The sequence below is a fragment of the Atractosteus spatula genome, chromosome 15 (genome assembly GCF_055471065.1).
Source record: "Atractosteus spatula isolate fAtrSpa1 chromosome 15, fAtrSpa1.hap1, whole genome shotgun sequence".
Taxonomy (NCBI): Eukaryota; Metazoa; Chordata; class Actinopteri; order Semionotiformes; family Lepisosteidae; genus Atractosteus; species Atractosteus spatula.
Genome location: NC_142720.1, coordinates 3,044,549 through 3,071,745, shown reverse-complemented (window position 1 = coordinate 3,071,745; position 27,197 = coordinate 3,044,549). Strand labels below are relative to the sequence as shown.

Here is a 27,197-nt window from a genome sequence, read left to right as displayed (position 1 = left end):
CACACAAATGTTGACTGCGTTTATGTTTTATCACCTAGCACAAAGTGATCAATCATCTTCTTTAATAATAACAACAACAATAATAAGTGGGTCCAGAGCACAGTTAATGAACATTTCAGGAAGAAACAAGAAATATTACAATTTATAAGTATTACAGTGGCAAAATATCTATTTTCAAAATTAAGTTTATTTGTGCTAATAAAAACTTCAGTTTTCAGATGGTAATTAATTTCAAATTCAAGTTTTAGGCTTTACACTGCACAGGTCTATGCAATGGTAGCATTCTCAAAGTAAGATGATAAGGAATAGAGCCCAGAATAAATAACAACATTGCTTTTATTCACAGAATACAATCCCATTGCCGGATAGTGTGTATCACTGGGGTATACACAAGACGTCTCTGGATTTATTTTTATTACTGAAAGTTCACTTGTAGTACTGTTGTATCTGTACCTATTTCAGGAATACTGAATGTCACAGTTTGGGCTGCTGATACTTTATGGATCTGAAGGTCATTTCTGAGTTCCATGTCAAAGAGCAAGTGGAGGGAAGTTATTTATGCCTTAACATATACAGTACACTTGTTTATATGTCCTTAAACCACACACCAGAAATAAAGCTATGTTTCAGAGTCAAGATAACAAGCATGCTAAATGAAATGTATTCCCTTAGGAGGTAATTTTCACATTCATACAAAACCTAAGAGGTGTTTAAGGCAGTGATATCCAGCTAAATTATGTAGAAATGGAAGGGGATGGGGTGTCCAGGCATTAAGGGAATGGTCTTCAGGAGGAAGGAGATTTAGTTGATAGCCAGGCACAGCCACTGAAAGGAACAACAGGACAGAAGAGGTCAGCCATGAGTGACACATCACCATCTATGGCACAGTGAGCCCACCTTCTCTCACAGCCACCAAGAGCTTCACAGCACACAGTCTGACCATTTTGTTTTACAGCCTCATTTTCTGAGCTGATATTAATTATTACATGTATGTCTCTGTGCAATAAAGCTGTAACAGAAGTGATTCATACTGAAGTTCAAACTGTATGTCTGTGACTGGAAAGTGCCCCAAGATTGTGCTGTAAGGATGTGAGAGAGCATGGCTGTACTGAATTCCTGCTCACTGCCTGGCCTTGCACTGACCCCATTGCAGAGTCCTAAAGCACCACACACAGAGTGTGTCTGGGGTTGCACTGAACCCACCAACACTGGAAAGACATACAGTAAATATACCAGTGCCTGATATATTTAATATGTTTTTCTTGTAGGTAGTTATAGCCCTTCTTCATTTGCTCCCTGTGTGGCAATATGTAGATATAATTAGTCACTGTTAAGAAGCTGTTTAACAGTGTACTATTCATTATACTTAAGTGACTTCAGTATATTGCAATGTTATACAAGTTCACAGACAAATGGATTGCTGCCATTTCCAACATGGTACTCAAAACCTTTGGCTCTAACAAAAACTTTGTTACAGCAAACAGTAGTTTAATACATCCCAGTGTTTTACCAGGGCCCTGCTGGCCTGCACTGGCTGACCTTTGATCTGGGGCCGGGGGTGACCAGCATCTTACGGACATTGTGTTGCACAGAGTTCAGGCCCCCTGTCTCTCTATTCAGGGCTTTCCTAGGAGTCAGTGCGTTACCTGTGACATGTTCAGCTGCACAGTCCCGGTCTTGTCCTTGTCAAGAGTGTTAAACATCTCTGTTTGGGAAAGAAAACATGAAAAGATGCTGAACGATGTTTGCAAGATATCTCCATGAGCAGTAGTACTAATTTAATGTTCAGTGCCCTGACCTTTAGTATGAGAGGTTATCATCTAAATATAAACATGAGCTAAAGGCAACATTCCTTCCAGATCAGCATGAAAAGGAATGTGAGTGAAATAAGTATTATTTCATCGCAGATGTGAATGGTGTCTTCTTTATGATATATTGGTCTGTGTCACAGCATGTAATCAGGATGATCAGGCTGTCAAGTTGGGACTGGGACAAAGGCACACTGCTGCCACCTGCCAGAATGGCCAGACAGTGTTTCCTCAGTCTCCAGTGACAAAACAGTAAAGCCTGTCACCCTGCATGAAGACGGACTTACTGAAGAGCATCTCCAGTTGGGTCAGACAGCCCACGAAGCTGTCAAAGGTGATGGCGTACTCAGCGTTCGCATATTGATTCACCAGCAGCTGCAGCACAGTGGTGTTGAGCTGGAACCCTGCAGAGACACACAAGAAGCTGAAGTGATCACAGCTACTTCTGTTCACCTCGGTCACCTGCTTGTTAAATAAGGCAGTGTGTATTGTTAGTAATTTCCAGGTGTTTTATGAAAGGAGGTCAGGTGCGCTCTGATCACAGCTGGAAAGACAAACTGGAGGCCAATTACCTGCTTCTAGCAGAGCTGCTCTCAGCTCATGGGAGCTCATGGTGCCGGAGCTGTCCGAGTCATATTTTTTGAAGATTTCCTGGGGGACATAAATACAGTTTCAGCTAAACACACTGAAACTCCCTCTGTGTGGATTCAGGAGACAGTCCTTTTCTTGAGCACTGAGCTTATGAGTCAGTGCTTTAGTGTGATACAGAATGTCACAGAGAAGCCAGATCATCGAGATGAAAAATAATAATAACATGCACATGAACTTCCCTTTTAAAAGTCAAAACAATGTATGAAGTTTAAAATATGCCTGTATGATGTACTTTGTTTTAATCTTGAAAGATCTACTAGTCTAAGGTCAATTATTTAATGAGTCCGAAGAGCTGACTGACTCTCAAAGTGGGAGTGCCGTTTTTCATGGGGGAGCAGTCTGGCGCTCACCAGGTACTTCTGAATCTTCATCCACAGCACATGGAACTCCACCAGACCCAGCTTCCCAGTTCTGTCATTCTGGACACAGTTAAGGTCATTTTTACATGTAGTGAAATTTCATGAGGGTGTTCACACAAAGCTGCTGACTTTCAACAATGTTACACGGAGGTCTTATCGAATATCGGGATTTTATCCAAACTCACAAAGTGTTAGAAACTGTTCCACCAGATTTTCTGAAAATTTTGTGAAGTCACATACTTGTGGCTGGTACTCATCATGTTTTGTGAGATTTTTGTTAGGCTAACATTTATAGAATTAATTGCCTACTAATTATTCAAGCATTGTAAATTTCTGAGTTCTGTTACTTCTGCTTAAGGTAGTTCTTGCAGAATAACTGGCTGAGGGGTCCATCCATATTGGTCTCTTTATATCTCACAGTTTTGAAGAAGCTAATCATTCAGCTGAAAACTACAGCTCCCATAATGCCATAGTAGAGATGGATCATGTGAAGACAACCAATCCATTGTGTGTCCTCTGAAACACCAATGACACTGCCGTGTTACAGGCCCCCTGGAGGCAGAGCAGCCTCTGCGGCAGGGAGCTGAGGGAGTCCAATCCAACACTAACAGCTGCACCACACTGCCTAAGCAAGAACATATAACAACAACAAACTTATACTTGTGCTTAAACATTATACTGCAAGAAATCATACAATTATACTCAAATGTAAAAAAACAATAAAAGACATAACTTCACATGAATGCATCTATGTTTAGGATGAATTTTCCTGACTGCAGAAGGATACGTCCAAGAGGTTGACTATGCGACGGCAGGTCTCCAGGCTGAAGCCGTCTGTCTTAATATCAGCTCCTAGAATTGCAGCAGAGAAGTCAAGTGCTGAACAGCAGCAAGCAGGCCAATCATGACCACTCACAGGTTAAATTTCTCTGTCGATCCCTAGCAGGCCAGTCATGACCGTTCACAGGGTTGGATTTCTCTGTCGAACTCCAGTCAGGAGCATGACCCTTTTCTCAAAGAACATTAACTGAAAGTGATGCTTACTTTTGGACACAACTCTGTTCAGAATTTCTTGAAGTTCAAAGACGGAGATCTCAGAATCCTATGGAGGAAAAAAAGGTTTTGAAGGTCAATCAAGAAATATGTATGACACAACACCAATTATGTCTGGGCACCTAAAGAGTACAATTCTGTAGTGTAGCCTTACAAAACCACTGTGAATACAGAGTTTAGCTTTTGTTACCAAGTTCAAATACAAGACATTGCTCTTCAGGAATTAACTGAAAGAGAGCAGACACATTAATCCCTTGTTTGTATCTTTGGTCCTTAACGTCAGATAAAAAGGCAGCTTCGGGAAGAGCTGGACAACAACAAGGAGAAAGGATCAAGGTACCAAAAAAAATCCACAAACTTAAGGTAAAGACATGAACATTCAGGACTCAAACAGCAGGCCTTTACACCAGTGATAGTGTTGACTGGAAATAGGGGCACAGCACTGTTGGGGAAACAGAAGCTGGGTTCCCTCCTAATTAATGCGCTAGTGGGAATAGTCTGTTCCCTTCAATCAGAAACTTTGCAAATGTAAGGACTTACATTTCCAGAAATCTGTGAAAACAGGCGCTTGAAGTGGGGATCCACATCATTCTCCTGGGCCTCGGGCTGTGGAGATAACATACAGCGACTAAGAGGGAGGAATGAGGAAAAGAGCTGCTGGCTTGGCTCTGATGGCAGCCTGGCTAGACGAACACAGAAAACACTCAGAGAGCTGCTGGAATGATCTCAAGTATGAATACTGAATCGGGACCTTTTCCAACAACACGAATATCACCCTTCTCTCTGCTCAGCCTGTTTCCCAGTTCAGCATCAGTCCTTATGCAGGCAGAATGGGGTATTGCTCTTCACTGACATCAGGCCCAAACAAATACAAGAAAACCGGAGCGGCTGAACTATGCTGTCAGCCAGTGCACGTGTGGCTGCTTCTTTCCACTCAGTCAAGCTGCACCGCATCAGAAGAGATGATGAAAGGGCTGCTTACCTCCTGGATTTTTGCTTTAACCTTATGATCCATGGCGCTGCAAGAGCAGAAAGAAACAATGTCCTGGCATTAACATATTGCAAGTACAGTATATCAAACTCTGAGCATTAAACTAAATAGATACGTAGTGGTTGTATTTACAGCCCAACCTAACTGGCTAATCCTCGGGGATGTTCCCTGACCTGGCAGTGGCCTGTTTCTCGGAAAAGAAGCGCAAGATGAAGCTGCCCTTCTTGTGCGGCTCAAAGGTGGAGGGCACGATGATGTACTCTCCCGGGGGCAGCTTCATGCGGTTGCAGACCTCGCGCAGGTTGATGAAGGTGTTGCTCGTGGCCACAGCCCTCTGCCTCAGCAGGATGTCGGGCCCCAGGTGGATGTTCGTGCGACCCTTGTACTGTTTCGGCACCAGGAAGAGCAAAGGTTCCTTTCAGCGAATAAAGTCAAGTGGGGCTGTTCTTGTCAGTTTACAGGTAAGAGGATTGCCCTCTGAGCATACAGATCTTTAGAAGAGCTCAGCCTCACACTGCGTTTGATTTGCCCTCATATGCTGTGCGCAGTCTGCAATGCAGTGTACACCTTTCTCTTTATCCATCCAACCTTTTTTCTCCTTTTTTCACCTCAGAAATATCGCTAGACTACACCCTATGCTATCACTAACTGTGGCTGAAAAGCTGATCAACACATTTGTGTTCTCTCGAATTGACTACTGTAATGCTCGACTCCCTTGGGTATCTAAATCTACATTGAACAAACTGCAGTATGTCTAATATTCGGCAGCCAAAATCCTGACCAGGTCTAGTGCACATGATCACATTACTCCTATGCTGGAGTCCTTGCACTGGCTTCCGGTCAAATTCCATGTAGACTTTAAAATCCTCATGCTCACCTATAAGGCTCTGCGTGGCTTGGCACCTCAGTACCTGTCTGAACAATTATCACCCTATTCCCCATCTTGCAACCTTCGCTCTTCTAATTCTGGTCTCCTAACTGCCCCCTAAGCCCATCTACACGCTAGGGGTGACAGACCCTTCTCCTGTTATGCCCCCAAGCTCTGGAACTCTCTGCCCAAGGATATCAGAGAGTCACCCTCTCTAAACTCCTTCAAATCCAGACTCAAAACCCTCTTCTTTAGAAGAGCCTTTACTTAGTACCACCATCCACAGTCTCCTCTGCATTTTACCTTCAGTGAAGAGAAGCAAAGAGTTTCACACTGACTTAGGAAAGTTAGATTCAAGCTCCCATCCCTTGTACGTACCTCCTTGGGAACCTGAAAAAGAAAATCAAAACAGCACTTCTTAATGTCTTTTCTCTTCTTCTTCCAAATAGGAAAGCGTTCTCTTCTTTCAAATGTGACATTTTCAAAAAAAGTCACAATGGACTCCCTTCTCTGCTCTACTACTGGCATGGCAGTTTACAGCAGGATGTAGCAAAACCACGATGAACTTTGACAAAATTTACCGAAAAAATCAACGTAATATTTATAAAACAAAATATGTGATCTAGTATGTGGGTCCCATGTGCAATGTTTTCAAAGACCGCAGATGACAGCTCTCACACAGGCTTGAAAGTTACACTCCATACCTCATATATAGCAAAGCCGACCGTGTTGAGGTCGCGCCCGAACCTCTTCTCCTTCCTGGTGTCCTTCTGCATCAGCCCCACCAGGAAGGTGCAGCCCTCCTCACCGTCGTGGGGGTCATCGTCCACTTCTTCCAGCTTGATGGCAAACTGGTGGTTGGAGCAGAAGGTGGCTGGAGAGACAGAGAAGGCAGACCGTGGTATTTTCTTCTTTCAGAAAGCAACTATTTCTAACGATTCTTCATTCAGGGCCATTGCGATCTCTCTGCTTTTTATTACTCTGGATCAAGACAATAACTTTGATACTTTGGTGAGTTGTGTAGAAATATTCCACTTTGCTGATAAACTTTAGAAGTTTCCCAAAATAACAACACTGTCACACCTCAGCGAGTGGACTGTCACAGCAGGAAACAGCCTGTGTTAATAAAGGCTACATTCTCCCTGAGCACAGCAAACTACCTGGGTAATTCCGACAGCCCCCAGCTGTGGAGCCCACACTCCAGATCCCAGAAAACTGATAGTGGTTCCACTTGTGCACATCGTCACCGGTCAGAGTGTCCGGAGTCAGGTTGCAGATCTCCAGTCGGGAGAAGTGGCTCACAAAGTCAGAGAAAGACATCCTACACAAAATAGAAACCGCTGATCAACTACGGAGAGGAAGAAGCTGCCTACAAGGGTTCTTTGAAAAACAGCCTAGAATTCCCATTTTTCCAAGGTCTGAACTGGCCAATTCTCATTTTCTTTATAGCTCTTTGGAACTGTCTACTCAGCTGTCTTGTATGAGATGCTTGGTGCACTTATTTTACAGCACAATTTCAAAAAGTATTTTTGCCAGTCAAATGATTCTGAAGCCTGTTGTTCCAGTTGCCTTAGTGCTTGGACAAACAGGCCTCAGGACACTGGACACTGCTCACCAGAACTCTCCATCTTCTGCGGCATTATCCAGCCGGGCTTTCTCCTTCGGGTCAATGTAGTCCCACTCCCGAGAGCTGTCGAGAGGAAACGGGGCTGAATCAGAGCCTGATGATTACAGTGACACAGCTGGACCAGCATGGAGATGAAATCTCAGGCAGTCTTCATGCGGACATTGTTGTAGAAGACACATTTATATATAAAACTGAGCATATTTATATATGAATTGATTTATCCAGCTCAAAACCATCTTTGAGCTGAAATCATGACAACTTGGCAGCTGATACTCCACAGCTCAGCCAGATTGATTCTTACTTTACTTGGCATTATGACTATCTGACAAGCACCACTAGTTCACTAGTCCAGTCCAGTCGTTGTGAAGACAGTGTGTCCTGTACAGCATGTAGCGCACTCTGGTCTGGGCTCTTGTCCCAGGATGTGGTGTCAGAAGCCCTTACTTGTCACTCCAGGGCCCGGTCCACTCCACCTGGCCCCAAGGGTTCCTGACCCGCACCAGCTGGACCGTACTGCCCCTGAAGTTCACCTGGAGAGAAACCAGACTCAGGCTCAGGCTTATTTTACAGCCTCAACACGGTATATTACAGCCTCAATAAGTGGCCTGAAAATACATCTTTTGAACTCCAATCCTAATTACACACTTCATATACTTAAACGTGCACAGTCTGCAATGCATGTATCAATGTGTTAATGAAACATACTTAAATAACAGTACAGTATAAATATATTTCAGACATATCTCATAAACTTTTCTGTTTCCTTACAGGTATTTTATTAATGATATGAGTGTTAGGACATGTTAAGTCCTAACACTTAAGTTCTTTACACATTTTAATATGTGTAGAGAACTATAAGGAAAGCTGTCCTAAGTATCTTGTGCATGTACAATGTAATATTAAACATTTCAAAATGTGTTTGAAAATATAACGAGCTACATTTCTTAAAATCATTTCAATACATATACTGTATACTGTATTCAGTACATAAAATATATGTGTGCCTAAAATGTATTTAAAATCTTATAATCACATATTTCAGCTGTGTCATTCAGGATATTTTAGTACTACAGAAGGAGTATGAGGTATACTTTCAGAACCTGTCTTTTATGGTCACAGACACTCCCTCTTCTTTCCCTGCTGTGTTTCTGGTTTGTCTTTACCCCAGAGAATCACAGCAAACACTTCTAAACCTTTGTCTGCCCTGCAGCCAAGCCACCCTGAGGTCTGAGCTGGATTGTGAGAGAGAGGGGTCCGATATCACCAGAACGGGCTTGGCAGTGTGGCCCTACCTCCTCGGCCCCGGTGAGTGAGTACGCATGTCCTTTCACCAGCTTCTGAGAGGTTACGACCTCAGTTTCATAGGCGCTGGTGATCTGGACAGGAAGACAGAGTGAAGTGTCAGAGCTCAGCTGGTGAGACCAGAGCCGCTTCAGGACCAGTACTACAGAACCAGTACAAACACTGGAAAGAAAACATAACATATTTAAAACAGCAGAATGGAGCACCCCTCATGTTGTACAGCTGGTATTAAAAGAGTTCACATTGAGCCCATGCTGTCCAAACACATTCAGCCTCTTTGTCCTCCATTTGTGAGCCCAGCCCATTTCACTTCTGCTGTTTGTCAGGGTTTCCCTGCTGAATCATCTGAGCCCTGAGACTTTGGCCTCAGCCACTGCACTGGCGCACTTACATCAATGGAGCAGCCCAGCAGAGAGCCCAGGCCCAGGGCCTTCCTGATGATTTTGAAGAGGTATGGTGGGGCCTTGCTCAGCTCGTACGTCTCCGCTATCCCCCCGGTGAAGTCCTCGAAGCCTTCAATGGTGGAGCCCCCAGACAGAGCCTCATAGGAGCCATTGACCCTGCAGGAGACAAGCCCAGCACAACACAGACATGTTTACCTTGAGTTACCCTGAGAGTGGGGTCATAGAGTCATCTGACAGGACAGCCATTTGTGGAAGGTTTAATTTGGGAAACTGTCTTAACATGAAAAACAAAAAACAGGGACTGAGTTTTCTCTATTTCTTTGATGTGACAGGAGAAAACAAACAGCAAAATTAGTTGTTTGCAAACAGGGCTTCAAATTCATGGTTCAGCTGTTATCCAAGACCAGCCCTTAAATGTTTACTCATGTCCTTGACTGTCTGCCCAGCTCACTTCCTTCATGAAAATCTCACTTCCTGCATGGAAATACTAGTGTGCTTCTTTTCAGAGGCTGAAATAGTTTCTTGCAGCAGTTTTGAGGCACTATCTGAATCGGGAATGTTCCAGCTGGAAAATTACAAAACTTTCGTTATTCTTTTCTTAAGATTTTTTCACTCAGTTACAGAATTTGTTTCCTATCTTCTGAAAAGTGAACATGTGTATTGCTGGCTCTTTTCAAGAGACAATAATGGACTGCTCAGGAACTTTCCCAGTGAGGACTACTCACTTGGCGTAGGCCTTCTCCAGCAGGGCACTCCAGAACTCCGAGCCCTCGGCTGAGTGGACGAACAGCAGCTTCCCATCTCTGGTGGGCAGCCGGTCATCGATGACCACGTCCACCCACTCTCCGTACTGCCAGAACTGTGGGCAGGGAGACAGCAAGTCACTTGATGGCTATCTAATCATGCACGAACCATACAGGGTTTTCAGGGGTTCCTGACTACAAATTATAAACCACTATTCTTCCACTTCCACTGCCTGTCCTGCTTTTTTCCTTGCCTTACCTGGAAGTGGAAGATCCCGGCATAGTTCTCGTCGAAGCTCTGTCCACTGGGAACGACTCGAGCCAGAACTTCCTCGTCCAGAGTCAGGGAAGCGATGGCAGCCAGGAGCCAGCAGTCACCTGGGGGGACCAGAACTAGACATCAGTCTAAGCAGCTCTGGATGGGCTGAATCCAGATCAAGTCTTTTCAGTTTTTGGTTGCCTTTTGCAGTTAGTAACAGAAGGTAATCATTCTTTAGTGAGACAAATGCTGACAGAATACAAAACTGAAAAATATGTTAAAACCTTGAAACCAAATTAGAGAAAAACATTCATTTAAAATCTATCTATACCATAAAACAAGTTAAACCCTTTTCACCTTTCCTAATTTATCTTTCAAAACAACAGCCTTTTTTTTATTTAAGGGCAGATAGGCCACTGTAGGGCTAACTTGTCATTGCGCATCAGCAGGTAGAGGGTATAGGCAGAGGATTTTACACAGCAGAGCAAACAGTGGAACAGAGCATGTGCTCTTGGTTCCCATGTGATTAATGTCCAGGCATGTCACACTGACAGGAGACACACTCTCATATCCACACTAGCATTCTCCAGCCAGAAGATCATAGTGCCACTTGCACTGTTCTGCTGTACTGACGGGGTGATAGGTGACTGTTGACATGTCGCACATAGATAACATTAGATAGTTATTTCTGCCTGTAAATTGTATTTTTTTGTTGCTCAATTTTAGTTTCAGTCTCAGTGCTATAGCAAACTGTGCTGTGCTCATGCAAAAAATGTTTGGAATGTTTAAATCTGTCATCTCAAAGCTGAAAATGTATTGCAGTGTCTTGAGCCTCTGAAACACATTATATCTGCCAGGACAGCTGAGGGTGGACAGGACTGTGATTTCACAGCTCTCATTCCATGGCCTCTAAGTACTGGGACTGGGAGAGGGAGATTAATTGGTACTCAGACTCAGACTCTGACTAGGATAGGAACAGAGACAGAGAAAAGGAGAGAGACTGGGACAGAAACAGAGACAGAGACAGGGAGAGGGACAGGGACTGGGACAGAGAAAGGGACAGGGACTGGGACACGAATTGGGACAAGAGAAAAGGACAGGGACTGGGAGACGGAGAGGGACAGGGACTGGGACAGGGACAGGAATTTGGACTGGGACTGGTACTCTGACTGGGACTGAGACAGGGAAAGGGACAGGGAGAGGGAGAGGGACAGGGACAGGGACAGGGACAGATAGAAGGACTTGGACAGGGACAGATACTGTCTTTCTGTGACCCTGATATGAGTGCATGAGTGTGTGTGGCTGTCAGGCCTCCTGTTCTGTAGCCTGGAAGTGAGCTAGTGGCCACTTCAAGTGCAGGGAGTGCTGTGTGTTCCATCTGCCTGCATAGTCTGTCCATAATCATTCTTACACTATTACACACTATTTCAAGGCATTGAAAATACAAGCTAGAGTCTCAGATGCAAAGAGGTCAGGTGAGCTGGCTCTGCAAACACCCATGTAAGAAAAGAAAGGCAAACACAGGCTTGTATGACTGGGTGTGCGCTAAGGATGTGCTAACGTCCACTAGTTCAACCCTTCTGTGGTCAAGCCAGGCTATAGAAAGTTTAAAAAAGAGCTTTAAATACAACTAAAAGGGATGGCAAAGCCTCTTTCTTTCCTCTTCTAAAAGTTCATGTAAGCATTCCCATTCCCATTGTGTAAGGAATCTGAACAGGGTGCAGCCAGGCACATATCTGTGGAGGTATTGGTTGTTGAAGCGGGATGGGCAGTGTCCAGTCCCGCCCATGGCAACTGGGGCAAGCAGGAGCCTTCTCTCCCTTCAGGGAGCTTTAGTGTACACAGAGCAGGAGGCTTCTGCCCGCCACAGTCAGTGATCATAATAGCAAGTAACATTAGCAGCCACCTGTAGACCGCAAGATAAATAAACCAATAGAAACTGCCATACACTATGTTTTTCTAAAGTAGAAATATTTTCTAAAAATTCTTCAAATTGCTCAGATCTCTTTTGTATTCTCAATCTGGTCAGCTGACACACAAGACAAGCAGAACAATATGCCTTAGACAAGAAACTGGCTTCTGATGTTTTTGCTTGGAAAAATACATCATCATACTGTACATCCAAAACTGCAGCTCTGCCCATGAGTGGCAGCAGGGGGCACTACCAAACCAGCTGGCTGCTGTGTCTTTTTAAATGCCAGAGCCGAGACGCAGCACTTCCCTGACGCAGCACTTGAGGAAATGTAATTAATTTAGAAATGCAATGTTTGCGACTGAGCCATAACCTCGTCAACATGGCTTCTTTCCTTGACTCGGGTGAAGAGGCTCCCTAGACTACAGGTTTAAAAAGTGCAAAGGGCTGTGGAAAACAGAGGGCAAGAAAAAATAACCAATAAGAATTCAAGTGTTACCGTGGGGCATCACAACCCAGTTGGACAGGTTGGGTCACTACTGAAGCTGGATAACGTTGTATTTTAGATGCAGGCAAGTTATAGTATTACTCACACGCACACACACTCAAGCACACACACATACACACCCTCACACAAGCAAAACGCACACACACTCATACTCATGCAAGCACACACAAACGCAAATGCAAAAACACGCATGTACACACACACATATGCGCATATACATACATGCACACATGCATACACACTCTGCATTGTGTTTTGCTTCTTTTTAATTTATGGGCAGGAACAGTTACCTTGATAGACCATTGTGAATATCAGTTTTTTTTCTTTTTTCTTCAAGAGCAACAACATAACATATTGCTTTCCATATGGATCCCTTATCAAATTACAATAATTTAGACACTAGTTTTATACACTACGCAAAGCAAGTATATAATGTCACTAGCTGGAATTGTAGCTGCTTCCAAGTGGAGAGCCTGGGTCATCTACACTGACACCCCACCCAGATTCACATCACCACCTGAGTCTCTCCCCAGCATTGATGCAGATTTCCAGCAGCAAAGAGCTGCAGTCCTGCGAACTAGCCTGCTGGACTGGAGCTCGACCAGGCCCGTCACAGCCACACTCTGCACAATTCCCACTGGCTGCTGTTAGACAGTAGCTCATTCTTATAGGATCTTCTGAGCTGTGCGACCCAGAGTAGCAGTTCAATCAAACAGCCGCCCAGTGCTCCCCTCCTCTGCCCAAGTACCTCTGACACCAGAAACCTGCCTGTCTGCGGCACTTCAACTCACCCAGAGCTCCCTGGCAGATGTCTGTTCTGTTCGCTCCTCCAATGATGAACTGAGGATTTGAGCATAGCTCCTGCAAAGAGGCAATTTTAAAAAGCCATGTTAAGATTTGTTAAAAATATAAATTGTACTAATGTAATATAAAGTCTGAGATAAAGTCTTCTGTTTCATGCAACATTTAACTGTGAACACCTGAAAAATGCATTAATGAATTAGATGAACAGCCAACTGAACAAATGTACGTTAACTTTAAAAAACAAAGTAATAATAAGAATAGAAACTGTAACACCTGTTTTTAATTTATAAATGACTATTTTAGGATGCCTGATCACAGTAATATGAATTTAGCCTCAAGCTCCTGTTGTGTTTCAGGTGCACTGGGATAAGGGGGCCAGGAAGAGACCTCCATGTCACTCTTCTCTGTGTCTGTTTGTGCCTGTGTGTGTGTCTATGTGTACTTCTGTACTGTATGTGTCCGTGTCTGCGTGTGTGAACGCGTGTTCCTGTGTAAGTGTGCATGTGTGTCTGTATATGTGTGTGCATCTGTGTTTACCTGTGCATACATGCATGTGCATGTGTATGTGTACAGTATGTGTGTGTCTGTGCGTATGCATGTCTGTGTGCGCATGTGTGTGTGTCTGAGCATGTGCCTGTGTATGTGTGCGCATGTGTGTGTGCCCGTGTATGTGTATGTGTGTTTGTCTGTGTATGTATCTGCATGGGTGCCTGTGTGTATGTGTGTGAACGTGTGCCTGTGTGTGCACCTGTGTGTGTGTCTGTGTATGTGTGTGCACATGTGCCTGTGTGTGTGTACTGTATATGTCTGTGTGTATGCCTGTGTCTGTGTGTGTGTACGTGTGTCTGTGTGCGTGCTGTATGTGCGTGTGCACACTCCTACAGGAAACCTGATCCTGACAGACCGGGTCAGAGTTGTCAGGGTGACCATGGGTAATAATAGGACAAACACTGCCAGGTGTGTCAGTACACTTCCCTGTTACCACTTCACAGGGAGACAATGAGGCTCTGATACTTCATCTCTTCCTTTATGATTCTGCTGTGAACGGCTTTGTTTTCATATGAAGCCTAATCCCTTCAGATAATTTCTCAACCAATAAATTATCTATAACTGAACACAACAGATTGAAGGCTGTCCATCTTGAGTGGTTGGGTAGTTAAAACAAAGTTACCAAAATACCCCAAACATTTCATACTCAGTAAAGATAACAAGGCCAGAAAAATAAAATTATGAGCTAAGGGCTAAAAACTGATGCACAGAAATACAGTTTTTCATGATTTTGAAATGTGATTTTCTTTAAAAATATAATCATGCTATTAGGCCTATCCTCCATCAAGCAAAGCCACCTGATGTAGCAAATACCTGACATGCACACAGAAGGACTCAGCTGCATATTCAGACCACCTCCCTCTGTACAAACAACAGGAGCACAATGGCTCTACACCTATGCAAATTTAAACAAGGTCCCATTTAAATCCCAAATCCTGTCTTAAACCGTTCACAATGTAAGAACCCCAGAGCCATAAGATCCTTTCTTCTCCAGGACAGAGAAAGCTGGCGTCACTGTGTTATTCTAGAGTCTGCAAAGGTCTTTATGTTGGAGAGAAAGTAATGCTGGTGCAAAATAAATTTTCTTACAGCTGATACACCCCTTTCTTTACAGTGCACAGTATTTAAAAAAAATCTAGTAAGAATCCTAATGCTTTCTTTTATTTGAGCACCCAGGACACTTTTTAGTTTGAGTTACTTTTTCTATGTTTCTAACTTTCCGTCTCTTCAACCAACTTTTAAAAGCAAAGCAAGCAGAATTCCCTGATCACAAGACTAAGATGAATGAATCCAGCCTTTCATAAGGGCTCTTAAGGGCTCTGAGGAACACTGAAAGCATAAAATCATATTCCTCAGACAATCTGTTGGATTGTGCACAGAGCAATGAGGTGAATTAAAACGACACGTTTTCACTCCCTGATAGTTACCATGGAAACAGCCTTGCTCATAGACACTCAGCAGAGTGACCCGTGCCAGGCACAGTCATGGGCACACACTCTTTGCCTATGGACATGTGCCTCAGGTGAGCTCCCAGTCTATGATTTGTTTCATAATGCTTTTTCATTATTGCTTTCAGCTCTGCAACAGCAGTGCGTTGTAAGATACAACATTTCAGGGATAAAGTTTTTAAAAGCTTTAACAAAAGAAAAAATAAACAGTGATGTTAGCCTAGTGTTTAATGAAGAATTGAAAATTCACGTGGAACAAAGGCTAGAACAGCCAGTGTGCCCAGAGGACTGGGTCCGCGAGACCCTGCTACAGGCGAGGCTGAGCTCTGTACACCTGTCTGTACACCTGTCGGAGGAGCAGAGGCTGCCTATGACTGAAGCACACCTGTTGGTGCTCCTGTCCCTTTTCAGGCAGTCTTCTCCCCAGTTTCAGACATTGCACCATGCCCCATATGTCCAGTGGTGACCATTGAACTTTCATGAGGTCAAGCCACACTGAGCTTGGTGCAGGGACCAGGTTACCCTAATGCAGCTTCGGCACCTCATTAACCAAGCAAAAGCTCTCAAAGCCCCTGTTTCATTCAATATGAAAGGAGTCAAAAGGAGGGTCTGAGCTGTCTGGATTCTCCCGGTAAACTGCAGCATCAAATAAAGAACGACAGTGTAAATACAGTGTTTGTTTACTAAACACAGGGGTGGTCGTTGGACTCTTCATTTCCTCCACAGCACCACTGGCCTGTATTTGGGTTAAACATGAAAGAAGAGGAAACGGAGAGTCTTTTATTATATTTATATTTATCATATTTTCTATATTTTCAATATTTTCAACTAGTTTTATTGTGTCTCACACTGAAGTGAGCTCCTGCTCACACGAGCTGTTTATTTTATTGTGCAGTATAATTACTGTATTTCCTACTGCACAATCCTTGCATGTATAATGCACGATATTATGATAACTGTACGTCTTGCAAGGTTTTGTGGGCAAAGTCATCAAATTAATTAACAATACTACTGTTACGGCTGCTGCTAGAATTACAGCTGCTACTGCTACTACTACTACTACTACTACTACTACTATTGTTACTGCTGCTGCCACTATTGTGCACAAAGGAGCACAATAATAAACAGCACCACCATTGACTCTTAACTGAATTTATTTGTTCAGACAGCCCTGAGCAGGGCAGATCCGTTCCCTAAGATGAATTAAAATGTACAAAATAAAAGAAACAGCATGTGATGCCCCGGGGACCCATAAGCGAAGGGCAACAATCTTCGATGAGCAGCAGATCCGGAGACTGAACTTGTTGAATTCTCTTACCTTGGGTCTCTTCCACACCACCCCTCGGGTCTTGGACGAGTAGCGGCCCAGCTCGTTATAGCCCAGGGACTCAGGTTCAGCAGGGAATGTCTCATCACTAAACAGGACCCCCTTTGCTAGGAACTGCCTCTGGAGGGACTCGAAGTCCTGGTTGTTGTACTTGACTGCATTGTCATTGCTGCCCAGCCCTTCCTCCACGGCCTTCTTCTTGGCCAGGTGTGAGGCGATGCCTGCCATGCCTTGGTCCTGTGTGTCTGTGTGCGGGAGAGAGAGCAGCAGTCGCCCCTGGTGTCAGCCGTTCTGCTCCTCTGCATGTGTTTGCTTATAAATCCCTCTCAGGAGCCTGAGGAGGAGTTAGCGAAGGTAAGGGAGGGGCAGCCCTGACTGCCCTGTGCCGGTCTCCACAAGGATAAGCAGGAGCAGAGCCTGTGCAGACTCTGCTGTTGATGCTTCTACACAGAATAAGGAAGTAGTACTCTGGGCAGGCTGCTCCTAAGCTAAAGGTGTCCCTTTATATTTTATTCAAAGTCACTAAGTCCAGGAACAGGAACTCAACTCCCACACTGACTTCCAGCAGGGTGAACCGACCACGCGATCCTTTATAACAAGATAAAGTTCTCACTTCACACCCCAGTCCTCTGACTGTACTGTACCAACAGAGCACAAACCTCTCACTATCTAATACTAGGCACCAAAAGAAGAAACTTTGACTCTTTCCATAGAGACAAATCATCAGATCATCATCTTCACATTAATTTCAAGGTACGAGTTGCCACTTCACACTTCAGACATCAGACACACAAAACAGAGCTATGGCTGGAGACACAGTACAGTAGAAAGAGATCAAACAAAAGCCAGACATCTGCTCGACAGTAGGACAGGAGAACAGGAGGGATGAGCGTGGGGGCCAGACCTGAGAAAGCAGATGTTATGGACAGACAGGATAAACAAGTGAGTCACGCGAGCTGCCACTCCCTACTACTGTGGGCTACCACTCCCTACTATTATGTGGGAGACTCTGCTTCCCCATTCTGCCTCACAGCCATAGAGAGCGGAGGTTTCTGGGAATGGGTCACTTTGCAGATGTGTGATTGTAAGGTTATTGTAGAAGCACTCAGACAGGGTCCATCAGCAGAGCCTAAAAGGTCTGCTGACCTGCAGTCAGTAAAGGCAGCATTGTTCCCACCTCTCAAATCACCCTTTACGTTCAGCAAATGTTTATTACTCAGACAAATAACTGCTGTAACACCATTATGGTAGCAAGCATCCTTTACTGGGAGGATCACAGGCAAACAGACACACGTACATGGCTGTAAGATTAAAAAAACAATGCAACAATGCTATTAAGTTGATAAGGTGCAATGTTCCAAAATAATGAAAAACTTTCACTCCTCTTTAAGCTCTAACTTAACTTCTCCTTCAGTTGTCCTCCCTATTAACAGCTAAACTGCTTTCCGTCTCAAAACAAGACTTGCGTTCTCAATTTGAAAAGCTCACAATCTAATGTTCATGCATTTCCTTGCTGCTTTCCCTCTGGTGTAGCACATAACAGAGCCTCTGCTCTCTTCCTTGTCAGCAGAGGTTCACGGACATCAGAACCTTCCCCTTCCTGGTTCATCACTGTCTCCTGACTGATTTTCTTCTTCCACTTGGTGAAGTGACAATTTAAAACCAGGAAGTGGAGATTTCAAGAGTTCTGCACCTGCTGTCAGGAGACAGAGCCCACATGCACTGGAGCGCACTGCACCAGAGGGAGAAGTGACAGAGCAAGCAAGCAAGCTTTGAAACCGTGGGTGACAAATTGGATAGACAAATTGGAAGACAAAAAGAGAGTTTTTTTTTTTTGATGATCTTCTGTACTGTTTGCCATCTCTTTTGAGAAAAAATCTAGATAAACATTCATCCCATCAACACTGTTGCCACTGCAGTGCGATAAGTGCGGCGAGTTGGGCAGGGTGGTCAGAGTAGCGTTTCTGTCTGAGTGAGGAGGAGCGATTCTCCTTACAGAGCCCTGTCTTGATTTAAAGTGGTGCTTCATACTGTTGCAGAAGGACAGTGGGAAGACCAGTATTGTGCAACAGCAATCATGGTTTCAGACAAACTACAGACAGGGGATAAGATGGGGATGGGCTGGAGGTGAGACAGCTGTGGTTGTACCTCTGAATCCTAAGGAGAGCTATTGCTTCAAAACCCTGGGAGGAGGCTACCCTGTATTTGGAAATGTTTGGGATAAGTGAGACACACACGGAAACCCAATAAGTGGGCAAGACAGATCTTGTTAGTTGATGAAGGTCTTGAACATGATGAAGGTCTTACTGGTGAAACAGTGGTGTCACTCCTGATTTGGACCCATTTTATAATATTTCATTTAAGAAAAGATCAAATAAAAAACAAAAGACCCTGGAAATGTTCATTGTGATATCATCATCAAAACTGTTATCCAGAAGAACTTAGACAAAGCAAGTAGAATTCAATGTCTTAAATTCTAATATAAATGTACTGATGTACTGTGGAGCCACAGCCGAAACGTGTTTTCTTTCTTCTCTTTTCCGCATGAAATAAACCTACTTGTTCCTTTGCAACCTACACATGCTGACATAGCTACCCACCAGAACAATAATAATAATAAACTTTATTTTATATAGCGCCTTTAAATGTGGCTTCTCAAAGCACTATACAGAATGACAATAGCAACAACAATAATTAAAAAATAAACAATAAAAAATACACAAGATAAACACGATGCGAATACACAGAGGAGACAGTAGATGGTGGTACTACTGTAAAGAATGAAACCAGTTAAGTAAAGGCTCTTCTAAAGAAGAAGGTTTTAAGTCTGGATTTGAAGGAGTTTAGAGAAGGTGACTCTCTGATATCATTGGGGAGAGATTTCCAGAGTTCAGTGTGTAGATGGGCTTGGGGGACAGTTAGGAGACCAGAATTAGAGGAGCGAAGGTTGCGAGATGGAGGTAGGGCGATAATAGATCAGACAGGTATTGAGGTGCCAAGCCACGCAGAGCCTTATACTGTAGGTGAGCATGAGGATTTTGAAGTTGACATGAAGCTTGACAGGAAGCCAGTGCAAGGATTCCAGGATAGGGGTAATGTGATCACTTGTACTAGACCTGGTAAGGATTTTGGCTGCCGAATATTGGACATACTGCAGTTTGTTCAATGTGGATTAAGATACCCCAGAGAGTAGAGCATTACAGTAGTCAATTCAGGAGAAGTCAAATGTGTTGATCAGCTTTTCAGCCACAGCTAGTGATAATATAAGGCATAGTCTAGCGATGTTTCTGAGGGGAAAGAAAGATGTTTTAACTATGTGCTTCACATGTGGGTCGAATGTTAACCCTGAATCAAATATCATCCCGAGGATTTTCAAATTTTGACTGAAGCTCAAGTACAGAACCATCTACAGATAGGGTTACAGGATTGGCTTTAAAAAGTTGATGGGGGGTGCCAATAAGCTTGACTTCAGTGGCAGCATGTACTAGAATTCTTGCAAGAAAGGGTAAGTTGGAGATGGTGCAGAAATTGTTTAGATTGTCCAGAGCCATGTTAGGCATTTTAGGCACGGGGGTAATGGCAGCAGTTTTGTGGATCGTTGGTACAACACCAGTGCTCATGGATTCATTTATTATATTGACGACAATGGGGCAGACGGAAGTGAAACAGGACTGGAATAAAGTGGTGGGAACAGGATCTAAAAGAGGTGGTGGATTTCATGTGTGAAACGTGTTTACTGAGGGAAGCAGAGTCAAGAAGAGAGAAGTTGGAGAGAAGGGAACCAGAAAAGAACGATATATATAAAAGCAAAGCTCAGGTGAGCAGAATTTTCATAAATATCAGTACAGCCTATTGATTCACAAATCCACTCTGTGTTCATTCTTGAAATACAAAAACCTGCTTGATATCATTGATAAGGACACCGATTACACGCAGGCAGCTCAAAATATGCAAAATAATTATTTTACTATTTAAATTCAAGTTACTCCATGAGTTCTTCCATCATCTTAAAGAATACTGCACATGATGATTTTGATTAATAGCTCCTAGAGGGTTTCCAACACAGCATTTTAAAAATAAGAGCTAACGTTCTACACATTAAATTTCACTAATGTATACTTCAGACACTGTTTCTGGATCTGTCACATTTCATAATAACATCAGCAATATCTTATGTTACAGTAGGACTATCATTATTACTCATACTGTTACAATAAAGCCTTTTCTCTGATTTTTTGTCTGATTGGCATTTGGCAATGGTAGGAGGATACGAGATGGAGAACATTGTTTCAACCACATTTCCCAGCAAGCTGTGGGAAATGACCCTCTGCCCCTTTTGTCACTTGACCAGTTGGAGGAAGATGATTGGTTAGTTGACAATTTAAAAACCAGGAAGTGGTGCATGATTGTGGTTGAAGTGAGGATCTCCATCTTAGAACTTTGTCTCTCTTAACACAGCCTTGTTTGTTACTGTTCTGTGTATCTGACACATTTGGCCAGAGCAGAAACTGACCTTGTTAGTGCTGCAGTCTGCAGCTATAGGACCACAATGAAACTGACCCTAACATTAACTTCACCATCATCCCTAACCACAGCCCTGCCCCCTCTCCATTTTCCTGCAGCCTGACACTAACAGCACTGAGCACAAAGACAGGGTGGAGTCTCCTGTATTAGTTACAAGCACTGAATCAGCTAAACAAACAGGTTAAGCCCAGAGCACCACATTTGTTTGCTTATGTTTCTGCAGATAATGCCAGCACAGCACCACACCAGATCTGCACCGACTTGGACATCATCGTGACACAATATCACAAGATCATTATGGCACACAGAGGCAAGGCACATGTCACTTACAGGGTTTTCCTCTCCCTCTCTCTGCATAGTCAACAGGGGCTTTACATACTGTATAGACATAAATAGTGGTTAAACAATTTGTCAGGCTCTTCCTGAGGCTATACTATGGACTGACTCATCTCTGTATGGCCTTCCAGGAAATGCAGAAATTTGCATAAATACGAGGACGTCCAGTGGCTTCATGGAGTCTCCTATGAAGCTTTTGTATGTTCTGTTTCCTCTGGGTGCTCTGGTTTCCTCCCACTGTCCAAAGACATACTGGTATGTAAATTGGCACGTCCATGTTCGTGCATCTGCCCTGCGATGGACTGGTGTACCCTGCCTTAAACCTGTTGCTTGTTGGGATCCCCTATTACCCTGAATTGGAAGAAGTGGTTAGAATATGGATCGATAGACATCATGTTAATTAGAAATCACTGAGAATATTGCGTTCAGTGTATCACTGCTCTGGAAAGTCTTTTAGAAGATCAAAAGATTTCATTCCTCATTTCAAATGCAGAGGAAAGTGAAAAGAAAGTGAATGTCTTTAATCTTGAAGAGAGAAAATAAAGCCATGTAAGTCTTCGGCAAGTTTAACCTAAAGGATATTATTAAGCTGAATAAACAAGGACCTGGAGTTACAAAAAACAGTAAAGTGCAGACCATTTAGGGCTGAATATAGGAGTTCTGTACACAAGAATAAGGTTTCTGGAACGTGTTCCAGGCATGATATTGATCATCCTTGAGAACCAGGTGGTCAAACAGCTACCAACAACCCCATGAACAAGATCTCTCATAGGCTCCTTCTCGTTTATAACTAACTGTACCATCTGACTTTTAAAGGACCATTCAGCAACTGGTGGTGGGTTTGCAGAACATAAGTAAAAACAGCACGCTATCAAAGGCACCTGTCTCTGTCAGCATGAATTTGAGCCATTCTCATTTGCAAGGATGATTTTGTGATACGGATGATTACTTTATCTTGAGAATCTACATACCAATGTTAGTACTGCAGAGATACACAGTGTTTGACTCAATGAAAACTCTTCACAGGAATAAGCTGAACATGCAACTTTGTGGTACCTTAGTGGAAATGAGCTTTTAAATCCAAAAGTGGGTTTTAAGAAATGTATTTTCTTTGGAAAAAGTAATAGGTTTATTCCATGCTGAAAAGAGAGCAACACAACGTTTCGGCTGTGAAGCCAAACTATTTCACGACATATAGAGATGGCAGTTAACCAGGACAGCATGTTTTTGGACTGTTGAAGAACACCAGAGTGCCCTGATACAAACTCCACACAGAAGTTCCTTCCGTCTGGAGTCAAACCCAGGACTCAAGAGCTGTTTGCACGTTCCCTTTTGTTTTTTCCTTATTCAACCTAAGTTTTTAAATAATTTTACCAATACTCTTCTGATTGTGGGGGGCATGACATTTCTGTATCTTGTCAACCACTTAACAGGCTAGTTGTCTGTACTGCAGTTCCGTCTGCAGTCCAGTTTTACAGCTGCCCCATTCCTTGGACAAGAAAGATAAAAGCATCAGTCATCAGCAACACTGCTTTCTAATTTGCTTAATGATGTTTGTATAGGACTCTGATAAAGTGGCTATTAACACCAGTCCGCAGAAATGTGATTACTGGTGCAGGCAGGGCTTTAATCCCCACAAGAGGAGGTGGCACCTGCAACTACTGTTTGCAGTCACATGTTGGCATGTTGGAGTGGAGTGACAGCTTTACTCGCCATGAGCCACATCCAGAGCATGCACACTGGACAGCGCAAAACCTGGCCGCAGCCGACAGGACTGCCACATGAGAAGAATGTGTGTCTGCCATGCTTTCCCAAACTGGTTTAGGCTTCTGAAGAGTATAAGGCAAGGATTTTATTTTGTTGGTGGATCCTACTCTTTTTTCAAGAAGAAAACTGCTCCCAGATAAATGATACAGTGGCCTATTTATTGGTCCAAAGCTTAACAAAGTATAAGGGCGTCGGTCTCCCTTCTGTACTTCTGATAGCCTTGTCAAGTTACACCTGGGCTGTTATTTAAAGTTTCCTCCTTTTATAAACAGGCACAGGCTGTTTGTCAATATACTTGTGGAAGATGTATAGCATAAGGTACACAATGAATTAGGGAGTTTTAAAAGATTTGCCTATTTTGCAAAGACTTTATTCCTTTGCTTAAATTCACTCAACTTCTCTCTGACTCTGTAATGTAAAACAAACATGTACACGTAACAATTACAAAGTAAAAAAATACTTCTTTATAGTTTTTTTTTCCCATAACACCTTTCTTTGGTCTATTGTATTTTCCTCATCAAAACATTCTGTGGTCAAAGCAGAAAAGTAAAATAAACAGAAAAAATATGAAAAAGCAAGAAGAGGCATGATAAGCCCTGATGCAGGCTGCAGAAAACAATGACAAAATAGTTCACATGTCTGAAGGAAATATATAAGGTCCTCAATTTCAGATCTGCTGCTCTGCTCCTGCAGCCTTTCCTCACCCCGCTTGAGAAACAGTATCACTCTTCTGCTGCAGCTGTATAATACCTCACTGTGTCACAAGCAAAGATACACCTGTCACACACAGGACACACACCACACCAGACCAAATTTAAATCTGTAAGATCTTAACAAATCAAACACACTGGTATTGTCCATTTTATCCACAGCTCTTTCCTGGTTTATATTCCAGGCCTTACAGCCAGGTGCTGCTGTGTGTGCATGTGTCTGTGTACGCGTACCAGTCTGTGTGGGTATTGTGTGTGTATGCGCATGTGCGCACCAGTCTGTGTAGGTGTTGTTTGTGTGTGAACTAATATCGTCTCTCTTTGATTATGACTTGGCTCTGTACTGTCTGCATTCCAACAACAGTAGTGGGAAGAGACTGTGTAAGGAGTTGCAACAGTGAGTGGTTAGGATACCTAGTGTATATCCTTCTCTTGGGAAATCTCAATATTTACAGCATTCTTACAAGATTAAACTCAAACCCTGTATGAATAATGGACACAAAAACATGGTGGTGTTTCAAAATGACTGTTGACTCTGAAGCAATACATTTGTGTACAACACAGGATATTTACATGCATGAAAAAGAGAACATCATCATGGTGACAAGACAACCACTATACAAACTGGGTACTGCAGTCTTAGAAAGGCACAGAGATGAATTCCTGGCTTGAATGATCTACAGTTTTTGACTGCATTTCATTAGAAAGTAATGGGTGTCTGGCAGAAATTACACAGCCAAAAATCAACTCAGCATGGCTGGGCCTGGTCCGTGCAGGGATGGGAGCCCTCCAAGGGAAAGACACCCAACTGCAGCTGCAAGTCCAGCGCCGCAGTGTAAGGTGACAGGAGACACTCCCGCAGGAGGTGCTACCTTTGGGGTCAGGTAAGATGGTAAATCAAGGTCCTGACTACTCTTACTCTTCAGTGCTGGGGCTCCATTCCTGCGCTGCTGTCTGTGTGGGGTGAGGTCCTCCAGGCCCCAGGCTCAGAACACGGGAGGTGTCGGGGATGAGGCCTATGCCCTCAGGAGCACAAAGGGTATCCTGGTGCTAGGCGGCCCTCGTGACTTCCGTACCTTAATCTTGAGCCCTGAGAACCGGAGGAGCTAGGCTTTAAATAGCAGTAGACATAACAGGCTACATCTGGGGAACACAGCAACAATCACGGAACTAATGACAGGAGTAGTGGAGCGCCCTCTAGGGGAGGAATGTCGGCCGTGACACTTAAAAAACAGATTATTATTATAGTTATATGAAGTGATGACAATGGTACTATGACGTTTTGATACGTTTTACAAAAACTGAAAAGAATCTGAAATGACCTCTAGTGGTCTCTCAGGTGAAATTAAAGAAATTCGCCATGAGAATTCCTGCAAGAACTTGAAAGGTTTCATTTTGAGTGCTACAGTACATGCAAATCTTTTTCAATGGTACCTTTGTTTTATTAATAGTACTTAGTGTTTATTATTATGTTTATTATTGTTTCTTATTTTCAAAAACAACATTATGTCAGCGTTGTCACTGCTCCTTCATATTTTGGTTCAAAATAGGTAACTTTAAACAGGAAAACAGGAGAGAAACAGAAGAGAAATAGGAGCTCTGGAGATGAAATGTTTATAAATGCCTGCTAGTTAGTCTTCATACATTAATAATGTGTTCCACCATATAAGCAACTTGTTGGCACATTTTATTGATTTGGCAATCTACAAAGTACAGTCTACTTCTTAGCTGACACTATTTACTATTTAATTACTTGTTATAGATTACCCTTTCATTTAGTCACATAAATTGAAACAATGATTTATTTTAATTAAATCTTCAGTTTTAAAGACAGATTTTGTCTCCATCTGCACACAAGGGCACCTGCACAGAAATCTCTAAAAGATAAGGACTTCTCGGCCCAATTACTCAGCAGGCGTTTCTGGCAGAAGAACTTACTGCACTGTCCTCCCCGTGCCCATGCCTGTCAGCTTTACTTCTGCTAGTGATTTGTGTAATGATTCAGGCAGCCCAGTGGAGGTGCTGATGGGAAAAATGGGTGAAGACTGTGACAGGCCTCACCTGTGAGCTGGCCAACTCTTCTCTCAGGGCTCTATGCACTGACTCCTCCCTGTGAACAGCCACGCCCTGATTTACCATCCCCATGGTTACCTGATTCTCTTCCCTCTGAAAAGCCACACCCTGAGTAACTATCACCATGGTTACCTGATCCCCCACCCCACTGCTTCATCCCTGTGAACAGCCACCCCCTGAGTAACTATCACCATGGTTACCTGATCCTCCCCACCCCACCCCCTGCCTGCAGTTGTGGAGGAACACCGCAGTTACTTTGTTAACAGGGAACCCCAGCCAAGCCCAGTATGCAACAACAGCATTACATTTCCAAAATTTGGGGATTTCTGGATCACGTTTTATCTAGAGTGTGGATTTGAATCAGGGTGTGGGCTCTTGCTCAGTTCCCTGAGGGAAGTTTGACCACTCCTTCTCTCCTTCAGAGCTGACTGTCCTTTGGATGAACTTTTGCTCAGGTCCTTATAATATACTGTATATTGTTTTGGTTGAAACAGAATGAATATTTGCTGGGGGAAAATCATGTGTAGTCTGTTCTCAGCTCACCAGAACAATACAGTTTAGGATAATTTATAAATTGCTTCCATGTATGTTATTATAAGAAAAACCAAACTGCTTTTAAATTGGCAAGTTATTCATTATTAATATTGCTCCTGCAAAGAGATCAATCTTTGCACATCTAGCAAAATGTATTTAGAGTTCAAAGCAGCCATACAGTTTTGTTATTGCTTTACCACATCTTGTCTGTTACCATGCAGAGTTAACAGAGTTAAAATATCGTGGAGGATAGCTCCAGGAGGACAGATCCTACCTCTATCTGTGTGTCGTCATCCTCCCAGTGTGTCGGGAGGGCTGCCTCTGTGTCTCCTGAACAAACGGCTGGGATTCTTCTGAATGAACCACAGCTGGCCTCCCATGCCACGGTCTGTCTCCGACTGCCAGGGCCTGAAAACTCAACACGGACTCCGTGTGGAGGTGAGAACAGAGGTGCATATTTGAGGAAAGAAACTTCTTACTGCAGCCACAGATACCTGGGTGGAGCCTTGACAAACATGTCTGAACCAGAGAACACTTTATGGTATTTACCTGTAGGTGTTTCACAGCACCTTTGTCCAAAAGCTTGAACCATTAACTAATGTGCTTAGGTTGTCTGAAGATCTTTATTCTTGCATAATGC

At 43.3% G+C, this 27,197-nt stretch overlaps 1 protein-coding gene across 1 annotated transcript; it reads right to left on the bottom strand.

Annotated features, from left to right (window-relative positions):
* Window positions 1–171: 171 nt before the first annotated feature.
* On the bottom strand, window positions 172–26,973 carry capn8 (calpain 8). Its single transcript, XM_088934037.1, has 22 exons — window positions 26,832–26,973; window positions 16,605–16,858; window positions 13,277–13,346; window positions 10,066–10,184; window positions 9,789–9,922; window positions 9,051–9,219; window positions 8,650–8,733; window positions 7,802–7,887; window positions 7,346–7,420; window positions 6,891–7,051; window positions 6,435–6,604; window positions 6,109–6,120; window positions 5,036–5,247; window positions 4,854–4,890; window positions 4,412–4,477; window positions 3,863–3,920; window positions 3,606–3,670; window positions 2,810–2,878; window positions 2,381–2,459; window positions 2,096–2,212; window positions 1,647–1,705; window positions 172–825 (listed from the first exon to the last, which is right to left on the bottom strand). The coding sequence occupies exons 2-22, from the start codon at window positions 16,839–16,841 to the stop codon at window positions 802–804; spliced, it is 2,103 nt and encodes a 700-aa protein (XP_088790163.1). The 5' UTR covers window positions 16,842–16,858; window positions 26,832–26,973; the 3' UTR covers window positions 172–801.
* Window positions 26,974–27,197: the final 224 nt, after the last annotated feature.